The sequence below is a fragment of the Gordionus sp. m RMFG-2023 genome, chromosome 1 (assembly GCF_954871325.1).
Source record: "Gordionus sp. m RMFG-2023 chromosome 1, tfGorSpeb1-WG-v2, whole genome shotgun sequence".
Taxonomy (NCBI): domain Eukaryota; kingdom Metazoa; phylum Nematomorpha; class Gordioida; order Chordodea; family Parachordodidae; genus Gordionus; species Gordionus sp. m RMFG-2023.
In genome coordinates, this window is record NC_088775.1 from 38,155,086 (window position 1) to 38,167,922 (window position 12,837).

The 12,837-nt window shown below is 28.1% G+C and overlaps 1 protein-coding gene across 1 annotated transcript in view; it reads right to left on the reverse strand.

The window, feature by feature from the left end:
- LOC135925163 (small subunit processome component 20 homolog) overlaps window positions 1–12,837 on the reverse strand; it is a 100,417-nt gene that overhangs the window by 8,398 nt on the left and 79,182 nt on the right. The window contains exons 43-45 of the mRNA XM_065460373.1: window positions 8,479–8,766; window positions 1,387–1,575; window positions 1,134–1,287 (exon numbers count right to left, since the gene is read on the reverse strand). Of these exons, the coding sequence (XP_065316445.1) occupies window positions 1,134–1,287; window positions 1,387–1,575; window positions 8,479–8,766 (631 nt within the window). The remainder of the gene's footprint in view (window positions 1–1,133; window positions 1,288–1,386; window positions 1,576–8,478; window positions 8,767–12,837) is intronic.

A 12,837-nucleotide genomic window follows, 5' to 3' on the forward strand; every position in this document is an offset into this window, starting at 1 on the left:
AAAAACAAATGTAAATTGTAATCTAAGTAGTGTATTATATGAAATGGTAACCGGAGAGAATATTAAAATTACACTAAAAATTAATTGAATTTTATTTTATCACAAAAACCAAAAATAATAATTAACCTTTAATACAATCGCAATGTTTTTATATAATTTAAATTTGCATATCCATCTAAGGCCATTTCCAGACAGAACGTTTTTACAAGGCGGTTTTGGGGTAATTTTACCAGTATGTTTTTTATTTACAAACAAAGGATAATAATTTATAGAATCAATTTTTTTATAATTTAAAAAAAAACAATCCGGATCCCTATTTTAGACGCCATTTAATCGAGAATAGAAAACAAACTGGTTTGATTTTAATAACGATTAAATGGTGTCTGAAATAGGGATCTGGATTTGTTTTAAAAATATTATATTATATAAAAAAAAATAATTCCACTAAATATTATCCTTTGTTTGAAAAAATTTTTTATTGGAAAACATGCCTCAAAATGCGCTTTGAAAAAATGTTCCGTTTGGAAATGGTATAATAAGATTTTCCTTTTTTAAAATCTTTTTACAATTCAATTTCTTTAACTCTAATAATTAAAATTTACATACTATCATTTACCAAATATATAATCAATTAACATTTTTATAAAACAATCACGAGACACCCTTTTCCTTAATATTGTTAATCACAAGGGCAAGGGCCCGTATTCGTTCCTTGCTGATTCATCAACCGGTTTTATATAATAATCACGGTATATAATATTCATCATACATGAATGAGAATGTTTGATCTGCATCGAGCCTAATTTTTTAAACCCGACCAGGCCCGATTTTTTTATTTGTCCCGAAAAAAACCATTTGGTGCACGGCCAGACCCGAACTTATATTATATATATTAATTTTTTAAGATTTTTATTAATCCTAGACTTAACGCCAAATTTACTATAAATAAATTGTACATTTTTAATTGTAAAAAATATATTTTACAAACTAATAAAAAATATTGGCGCCTTGTTTCTTGAAATATTTATAAATATATCAACTTTATTTCAAAAATGGAATCATATTATAATTCAAATTAAGTTCTGAACCAAGCCTGAACCGAAGGCCTAATATATATAGAATAATTTAAAAACTATTCTCTTCTTTAGCCCGTCCAAGTTTTTTCAAAAGGGTCAAAAGTAAAAGGCGTATCAAGTCCGCACATCTCGGACTTGTTTCTGCGGCAAGACGAGAGGAAAGCGCGAGAAATAAAAAGCGTGCAGAAACGGAATTAGAAGCACGGGTTTTCTAGGGAAAAATATATTATTTTTAAAAATCATAACGATTTGTAAATAAGCCTAAATAAAAATATGTAAATTGAATAGCGTAAAAAATTTCAAGTTTTACTTTAGAATTTGAGGGGGTGGAAGTAAAGATGTGAGCTGGAAGGCGGGTCACGAGAGTCATGATCAATTGGAGGGCGGAGGCTCGCCCGCATTCCATAGGATATGCCAAGTTGGAGATTAGGAAATCAAGATGAGATCCGAGAGAAAATGAACGAGAGCGACAGTAGAGAGCGAGGTACTTTAAGTAGATCTGGTTGGATTTGTGATGGAAGGAAATAGAGTTGAATATATATTGTAAATTGAATTCTTAAAAAACTTAATTTTATTATTATCAGCTATAAATATTTCCTTTGAATCTTATAACTCCATTTATACATACCGCCGCTTTAAGCCCTAATATCATAGCGACCTAAAAATTCTAAAACTTTTGAATTGAAAATTGATTTACATAAGGGTAACTATGATATATAAAATAGATTAAAATGTTAGACAATTGTATAATATTAGCTAAATAATTTGTTTTGTTCTAAGAAATATAGATTTTTTATATACAGGGTCATTCCTCAAATTCATCACGATTCTCCTAACCTCTTGGGATTTAAGTGAAATTGTACACAAGTTAAGGTAAAAATAACTAAAGGAGTTCAAATTAGAGCATCCTAGCGTTTATATTATCAAAGGTCAAAGCATGTTGACATTTTTACTATGGCTACACCAATAACCAATTTTTTCATAGATCAAACATTTATTTACCAATACCGATATTTACATTGATTATTTTTGATAAAATAAGAGAAAAACAAAAATCTGTGTTTACAACATTTTAAAAAGCGTTTTAATCAGATATTTCACTTATATCTGCTCTTGAAAATCAAAAAAAGTCTCAAAGCTTTAAAATTCTAAAAATATGTCTTATCTTTACATTTATATAAAGGTTTACATTAAGATACATAGTAAATAATGTCTTATTTTATTAAGTTATAGCCCTTTAATGAATAATTATACATATAGTTCCATACTATTATTTTTTAATGATGATCAGAATTTTCACTTATCTATTTTAGTCCTAATACAAATAAATATAAATTTATATTCTTAACACACTATATATTCACAAGTTGATAGTCCGTCAAGAATGACGCCGAATCAGAATTTTCTTCTTATTCGATGATTGTTGAATGATAAATTTCATCCTTATTTGATGTTGGGTTAATCAGAAATTTCCCTATCGTTTGAGGTGTGATTAAGAAATTTATTTTTATTTTTGATGAGGGTTATTCTAAAATTTCCCATAATTTTTAAAAAATAGATAATGAAGTATATGTTTATTAAAACCTTTAATTTATGTGCACAATTTGTATTCATTTGTAATTGTAATATATAAAACCTAAAAAATAATATTCTTGCTAGATGAGAGTTTTGTCTAACTTTCTGAATCACACCTCATAAGATAGGGACTGATTCATCCATCATCAAATAAAGATAAAACTTTTATTCAATAATCATCGAATATTTCTGATTCCCAATAAATCTTGACGGGCTATCAGCTAGTATAAGTATTGTATTTACAAAAATGGATATTTTAAAAATATACATGTAAATATTTAGACCGGGCCGGGTATTTAAAAAAATTTTTTAGCCTGGGTATTTTTTTTGGTCCAACCAGATTATATAAGAAAAAATTACAGGAATTTTTAGAAAAAATGCCCACTCCGGCTATTTAAAAAAAAATTTAACCCCGACCTGGGTATTTTTAAAAAAATAGGTTTTACCGGTGTACCCGGGCTGGACATGCAGGTCTCTGATATATAGCTGTAATACATGTAAAAATTATATTCTTCATTTATATATATAAATATATATTTCTTATAAATCTTTTTTTTGGTGTTTAACAACATATAATTTGATTTAGGCCTTGTATTTAAAAAAATAAATAAAAATCGGGCCTGGCAAGCGAAAAATTAAAAAAAAATCTTCATTTACAGACCTCTAATATATATTACTCTTATAAATATGAAAAATGAACATTTTATAACTTTATAAATGTTCCAGTTTTATAGAAAGTATGATATATAATAAAATTGAAGGATTCAATATAAATTGTTGGGCCAATATAAAACAAAAAAAATTATTTATTTTATCAAAAAATTTGAAAGTTACTCATATTTTATATTATCACTACCAGAATTAAATTTTTGAACTTGATCAACTATTATTTTAATACACTTAATTTAAAGATTTATAGAGCATCTACATTTACAATAGATAGATTAAATTACATTACATTAGATAACTTTGAAATAAATATGGATTATAACAAAAATTAATTGAGGTATATCGTAAATTAATAAAATTCAATCAAAAACATAAAAGGAACATTAAACAGGATAACCAATATATATTCATTTTCATAAAATTTGTATGTATTATATTGATGAAATTTTCAATCCTGTTTTGAATTTAAAAATAAAAATCTTACTTGAGCCATGCATCCATGATTGTACAAATAAAATTGCATCAATTGATATTTACTTTATATTGACTAAATATAGTATATTATTAAAGGTACTATTTAATTCAATATAAATATCCAAAAAGGGACACGCAATTTTTTTGAGTTGAATTAAAATCAAGATTATTTTACAAAATTATAAAACTCGTAATAGTGTAGCCGTAAATCGTGCTTTTGAAACGGGGAACCCGGCTTCAATACTGGTAGATGGCAAAAAAATTAACATTACACTATATAGTCTCCTTAAATTAAATAACAAATTTGTTGTGTTTAAAGAAAAAGGAATATAAACAGTTTTTCTTTCGATGTCACACCCACGTTGTTTTTGTCATTAATTATCCCTTTTGTTTTTGTATATCATTTTTCTTTACATTCATTTTTTTACACGACATTAAAATATTAAAATCTTGTTATGATATTTTTGTTTTTCTCTCGACCAAAGGCCATTTGAAACTGGTCCAAGCCAGATTTAAGGATGAACAATATGTATAAAATCTTTTATAATAGTTATTATGAAAACAGTTATTTCTTTTATGGCAAAAACAATAATTGTTGTCAACCCACATTTGGTGTATATAGGTTAAAATTATGCAATCAAGACCTTTAATTTTTTTATATAAACTTCGATGAAAAATTTGTTTTACTTAAATTAATAAATCATTTGCGACTAGTTTTTACTTACCCCACATATACGATCGACCGTGACGACCCTCGATTAGGTATATTTAAATCCGCCCTAATCTAACGGTGCGGCGAATGTCTTTCCTTATATTTTTAGTTAATTAAAGTTTTAAATGCACACTTATCCTGCGGTGCGGCGTATGCCGTTGCTTTTATTTTTTTATCAAATTAATTTAGGACTTAAAAAGACTCTAATCCTGCGGTGCGGCGAATGTCGTTCCTTATATTTTTTGGTTAACTAAAGTTTTAAATAAAAACAGATCCTGCGGTGCGGCGTATGCTGTTCCTTATTTATCAAATTAATTTTGGACTTAAATCAGCTCTAATCCAGCGGTACGGCGAATTCCATCCGCAATGATCCTACAGTGTGGCGGTTGCAGTCACGATTATGAAAACAACCCACTAAGAGACTGGGGTCGCCTGATAATGATTTATCGATGGCACTACCCCTTTAACACTTGTTGCAGGAGATGCCAAATAAGATTGATGTTTGTTAATTGATGAAATTTAAATTCGCATGATTTTTATTTAGTACCAGTTCTTTCTTAATATAAAACAATTGGAATAGACAAATAAAAATATAAAAATTTTGGGGAATTTTCTTTAATAGTATTCTATTAATATACTTTTATTTCTTCTATTTTAAAATATGTTATGAGAATTATGAAGATTTATTACTTAAAAGGAAAATTTAAAAAAAAAATGTGTATAAAAATAAAATAGGTATTGTTTAAATTTTTTATAAAAGTCCAATATCGGCGCCGATTTGATACCGATATTTAAAATCAGAAGATCTAATCAAAGATTTACTAAAGATTGCAGAATTAAAAATAATGATTCTAATATCAAAATAAAATTTATACTTTCTATTTTTTAAATGTGGCGATCCATTAACACCATTCCAAAATTTAAATCTTTGTAAAAAATAATAAGTTTCTCCGATTTTTATAAAATTTTAACCAAATTCACTAACACCAACCTGTATCTGTATAAAAAAAATAAGAATGCTTATTTTTCATTTTCATAAAGACATTGATAAAAACACAAAAAATTGATATTTATTCATTGATATAAGGTGCAGTTAGATCTTGTAAAAATATCGGGCGAAATCCATCAAATCCAGGCGAAGAATCACGCTTAAAGGGAGAATAGCATTTCTAACATAGCTTGTAGTAAGGCGGTAGCAACTAGAGGAGCCTCGGGGCAAGAAAGTGTTTCGTCCTCGATATCATGCGAATGTTACTTTAAATGAACCTAAAAAATTGCCTGATAAGGAGCTAGCTTATTGTCAGAGGTCACGAGACATAGCAAATTTATTTGTAATTACTTTAGCTTTAGTGTGGAGGTCATTTGTGTTTATCTAGCCCCATGTCATAGTTCTTACAGGATGTGATAAATGGTAGATAGTAGCTTCCTTAACTTGTTGCGTTAGTGACTTTTTGCTCGCAAAATCAGGATCCAGGGTTAATAAATAAATGATAAGAAGTCTAGACAATGGTTCGCTGATAAAAAATGTTTAGTAGGAAAATCAAAATTTTTGATAGATATCAGACAAGCTGAAGTCGCAAACCCTTTGAATAGTTGTATATAACAAAAGATTTCGGAGTCGTTAGAAATCTTCATAAACCTAAAAAAGATGTTAGACACAGCCATTATATGGCGTCGACTACTAACCAAATTAGCAAAATTTCGGATAAAGTTTAAGGAAATACAAGCTCCCATCAGTTGAGAATTAACGTTAAAAGCGGATGCGAAGCATTGTAAACATCGATCTTAAAACGCAGTGAATTGAAGTGTGTTCACTCTTATTATTCTAAATTTCCTCATTTCAGAACTTATATTCCAGACCGCATACCTGGTATATGGATATAAACTTATTCCATCATTAGAAGGTATCCAACAAGCAGACCCGCTTGGACCCTCTTTTATGTTGGAATAGATAAAACTTAGGTTAGTGGAATTATTCTGGCTACAGGTTACCTTTCAAAGCAGGTAGATATGGTATAGGCTCACCTTCCCCACTCTTGGTCATCATCTTCGTATCTTCGCGTTTATCACGTGACTCAATCATTAACAAACTAACGACACGCCAGTTTACTCTACTTTATAAGACTATTAACCTTCTCTTTAAACCTCATTACAAGGGATTGGGGTTTACACGTGGTTGTCAATTCCATCACATTTCTAAAATCGAGAAAACAACCTGTGCAACATTTTCTTTTTCTCAACTTCTTCTGGAAACGGTTATGAATTGCCTAATGCCATTCCTTCAAGAAATCTTTCACAAGTGATGAGCTGAGTCATGCTATTGAACTCAAACTTAACTACGATATGCTCGTACCATACTCATGGCACTAGTGATCTGCATCGGGCCTAATTTTTCAAGCCCAGCCCAAAATTTTTATTTTTTTATAAAGTTTTGCCCGGCCCGAACCCGAATTTTTTTTAAAAAAATTTTGCCGACCCGACCGAATTTATTTAAATATAGAAATTAATTTTTATAATTACTCAAAATAAATAATATGTTATTTGGCGTCTACTTTCTATAAATATAATCACATATTTTTATTTTACATAAAAAATTCAACATAAAATTGATAAATTTAGATATATACTATGCCAAACTCCTTACAACTCCAAAAGTCGCTACTCCCTGTATTGTAAAAGTTGTAGACAGATTTTTAAGACTTACCAAATGAAATAACATTATATCTTGTTCATTGAAATCTGCTTCAATTACTTCTACCCTCGAGCTGCATGGACTTTTCACCATAGATTAGATTGTAAACGTCTTGGCGGTTCTTCAAAAATACCAGAAAAATGTGACTAATTCTAAACGTGGGTTTTCTTGTATAGGTTCACTAACACCCCTAATCTAAACTATAATGCTATTGCCGACGCAGAACTGAGCAAATTTACCAAATATTCTTCTGCATTGCCTTTCAACTTTATTACATCAATCATGGCTAACTTCCATTGGCACTCATGCCCTAGCTTTCTTCAAGGATCTAGGTCATCGCATTATATCGAAAACTGAAATACATCTAATATAGTATTTTAAAATACTTTCATATCAATATAAAATTAAAATATTGTATAAATATGTAAAATCTCTATTATAATATAAATATCATAAAAAACAAATAATTATATATAATGCTAAAAAATATGTTTTATTATTTTAGTATTTTTGCAATGAAAGTGAAGACTTGGCATTCCAATTTCTTAATCCTAGCGATATTTTCTTAAAATTTTATAAAAATCGGAGAAACTCATTATTTTTTACAATGGATAAATTTTATACCGCCACATTAAAAAATAAAATCAAATGTATACATCTTATTTTGATATTACAAAGATTATAATTCAATAGTTTTTAGTAAATCTATAATTGAGTGACAATCGATAAGTGTAATAGATCATTTTTCACACTTTGGACCCTTGATATCTCCAAAAATATAAAAGCTGTGATTTTAAAATTTGATCACTGCGTTAATTACATGCACCTTAGTTTGTATATAAAATTTCACACAACTACCAGGGTCGTTCCAAAAACCCGCTTTTTGATAGATTTACCATGGAATGAGACCCTATTATACTATACACTTGATAAAAAATTATTTACAAACAAACAAAATATAAGGCTCAAATATTTTAGTGGTGAATTCCAAAAAAGTAACCATAATTGTTTTTAAAAATTTATATTTGCCTTTTCTTGTGAAAGGATAAATTTTCTCAGTTCTAAATCAAATATTCCAGCTTAGATTGTATAAATCTGTACCATATTATCCTATCATTTAGTTTAATTGTATATCTATTTAAAATATTAATTCAAAGTTCATAAAACATGAAATTAAAAGATAAATCAGCAACTTACATTTCTTATTAACCTATTTATTGACAGATATTACTGTATATCAAATAGTTAAATAACTTTTATTCAAATATTAAATATAACACCTGGCGACTCAGAGTCCTCGTGCCTTCCAGTTCGGATTGAACTGCTAAGCGGCTTACACCTACCATAACGTGTTTGAGCTCGGGGCATGAGACGCGGCGTGCTACAAGTGCTGAGAGAAGGGCAAAAATGGCGCCTGCCTTTTCGGGTCCACCCCCCTCGGCCAGTCCAGCCTGACCTCCCGTATCGTCGAGTAGAAGGTGGGAAGTGAGGAGAATGCGATAGTGTTCAGAGGTTAGGCCGAGGCTAGGCGGATCACCTCTTAACTTTTTAACGAACACGGCAAGGGCCTAGAGATAAAAATAAAAATCAAACTTGTCAATTATAAGACATAATTTATATTTCTTATAAAATGTTGTAGAAAGTAAAATAATTATTAGATCCTAACATATAATGGAACCATATAATCTAATTAGAATTTAACTATTAATTTCGTTATAAAAATTTTGAATCTAAAGATTTTTTTTAATCTTTGGTAATCAAGAAAATTTTATTATTAAACTAAGAAATATAAATAAATGCTTTTTATAAAGTTTAAATAAAATTATATAGTTCAATAATTGTTGAAAAAGTAATGTAAGCTTTAAAAAAACAAGAGACCCAGACGTACGGAAATAATTATAATTTACCAGGTTTGTAAAATAATCAAGAGTTTTTTTATTATTTAAATCAAATTTTAATAATAAAATAAAAATAATTTTAAAAAATTTGCCCTGATTGAGAAAGTTATTAAATACACATATTAATTTTATTTGGAATTTATTCATAAATCATTAAATTTTATCATATATACTACCCAACTTCATATATATTCGTCCACTAGCACCTTTTTTTGCATTTTAAATTTTGATAAAAATAGGTGGGGTACCGACATTATATATTGTTAACGGATCGGCGCCGATATTGGACTTTAATCGATACTGATTTTATACACATTTTTTATTTATTTTGATCTAATTTCCTTTTCTTGTAATAAATCTTCATAACTTTAATAAAAAAGTGTGAGGGAAGGCGCCACTTATAAAATAAAGATGTTCAATACCTAAAATTTTTGGGTATTTTTATTTTTCTATTGTTTATTCCATTGTTTTTATTTAAGAGAGAACTTATAGTTAATAAAATTATTACGAATTTTTTTAATTAATCGATATGAATATTTAATTTGTTTATACTTTTTACTCTCAAATTAGTTTGTTATACAGAAAATTTGGATGCTGCTTCTCTCGGGTGGCTTATTATTTTTTTTATTTTGTTATATTAATATTGAATTGGTTCTTTTTCTGATTGTTTAATTTTTTATTTTATAAATAATTTTTTCTAAAATTGTATAAGGCTAGGGGTAAGGTAAATTTTTGGATGAAACTTGCATTTTAAATTTTTTATGGTGATAATACTATAATCAAAGCAAGATCCCATAAAAAAAAATTCAGCAACTTTAGGAAAATTAGCATAACTTTTTTCTGGAAATAAATATTAATCAAGAATTTTTGGTGATAATACTATAATCGAAGGAAGATCCCGATAAATAAATAAAATTTAAGCAACTTTAGGAAAATTAGGATAACTATTTTTTGGAAATAAATAATAATCCAAATTTGTTAGGTGTAAAATAGACCCCACCTTTGAAGTTTATAATTAATAAAATGAATAAAAATATCAAAACGATTTAATAATCGATATTTTCAAAAATATCAATATTCAAGAAGATATTCATGAATATTATCCCGATCCCCATGCGTTTTGCCTTTAGATCCCGCCACAGCCCTTCGATTTTTTGGGTGTGGATCGATTCGTTATTTGGTTCAACAAATTTTCGCGAATGATTAATCCTATAGTGGAAATAATTTGTTCGTTCTAGCCGATTATAGGGCCCGGCCGAAATTGATGCAACTCATGTGTGGAAGCGTAAATAAAATCGTGGTCGGCATTTGATCTCTGAGGGTATACATCGGTGGCATATGTCGGGAGACAAATAAAATATTTCGTGCCACAACAAGGGATCAAGAGACCACACTGCGTTTGGTTAAAAATAATGTCATGCAAGATCCGACGATAATGACTGACTCGTGGTTAGGGTATGTATATATTTTTTTCCTATAAATCGAAAGTGGTAATAAATTTGAATCTACTTATCTTAGATATAATCGGTTTGGAACAAATTATTTCCACTATCGGATCAATCATTTATGAAATTTTGTTGATCCAAAAGACAGATAGATCCACACCAGTCGAAAAGCTGTGGCGGGATCTAAAGGCAAACTATAAGACATGGGGATCGGGATAATATTCATGAATATCTTCTTGAATATAGATATTTTCGAAAATATAGATTATTAAATCGGTTTGATATTTTTATTCAATTTATTAATGATTGTATAAATTTTAATACTATATTTCAATTTAATGAATAAAATTGCGTCATTTTATTAACACTATATTTCAATTCAACCCTTCCACTACAAAGGTTAAAAAAATCACTTAAACTTCAAAGGTGGGGTCTATTAATAAATACAAAACTTTAGATTATTATTCATTTCCAGAAAAAAGTTTAGCTAATTTTTTTATAGTTGCTTAAATTTTATATATTTATGGGATCATCCTTTAATAAAAATTATAAAATGCAAAGTTTTATTTATAAAAAATTAATCAAACAGAAAAAGAACCAATCCAATATAAATAAAAAAATACTATAAAAAAAATAAAAAGCCCCCCGAGAGAAGCAGCAAACCGAATTAATATGAATATAAATATTTGCTAGCATATAGCATATAAATTTATACTTATTTTATGTAGGCAAAATAGATAAGTGAAAATCATTATTAAAAAATAATATAGAACTATATGTATATCAGAGACCTTCATGAGGCCGGGTATGTATTTACTAGAGGGCCTGGGTTTTTAATATTTTTCTTTAATTGATTTGGGCCTAAAAAAATTTCATATGGCTATTGTTTTCTTCTAATAATATAAAATTTCGTTATTGCAAGCAAAATGATTGCTTAAATACATTGAAATATTTTTTATTTTCAAATACAATTTTTGAATATGGAGTTGGGAAAAAATTTCGAAACTTATTATTGGCTTAGGAATTGTTTTAACATTAAATATGGGTCAAGCCTGGGCTTAAATATATTTTTTAGTGCTGGTGATTAAAAAATTAAGGCTTATGAAAGTCTCTGATGTATAAAAGAGATTATTTATTATATATCTTTATAAATCAAATTTAAAGATAAGACATATTTTTTGAAACTTTTTTTTTATTTTTAAAAGCCGGGATAAGTTAATATTCTGATTTAAACGCTATCGTAATTTATTTATATACAGATTTTTATTGTTTCATTATCTTATATTATATAAAATAATGACAAAAAGTAAATATCGTTATCAGATCGGTATCGGTGCAGTTTGAAATAAACATCGACAAATATTGGATATGTGAAAAAATTGTGAGTCGTGTAGTCCTAGATATTAAAAATTAAAAATATTTGAATTTAAAAAAAATGCATAAAATACATTCAAAAATAAAAAAAAAAGTACTATGTACATTTCCATTTTTAAATAATCGTCCCATTGAATTTAATATTTGGTCACATCTCCTTAATCTTTTATAACAGCGTTTATTCTTCAGACAATTGAATTTATAAGATTCCCGCATTCATATATAATAAAATTCCATATATCTTCTCTAGTTTTTTTTCGACTATCCTAGTAGAGGAGATTTTAAATTATTATAATATTCCATAAATTTTTAATCGTGTTTAAATCAGGGGTCGATACGGGCAGTATAAAATATTAGCTGTCGGCTAACCATTTTTTAGTAGATTGCGCAGTATGACTTGTGTCCCGTTTGTTGAAATACACTTGCGCCATAGAAACAAGGCATGGATGATTGAAGAAGTTTATCTAGTGACTTTTTATATTTTAAAGCATATTTATAAAAGCCAGACTTTCAATACCTTTGGAACATAAATCCCCATATCATAGTGTTCATGAAATGCTTTATTCCTATTGCTTATTACACGATTCCTAACATTACCATATTTCATTTCAGAATGAGATTCATCTGTGAGGAGAACGGTATTCCATTGTTTAGGGTCAAATTACTATATTTAAGAACTCATTGTATTCTTTCCTTCTTTTGAATCATTGTTAAAGGAGTTTTTAAATAAACTATGTTAAATAATAGCTTAGGCTCAATAATGACAAATAAATACTTTATATATTCCATTTTGGGAATTCTCATTTGGCATGTTATTGCAGAAATCTGTTTTGCTCTAATTAGAATTTCATTCATAAATTAAATCCGGGGTGCTTGCAAGGTGTTTTTCAGGTATAGACAATCTTCAACAGCGTATGTCTTA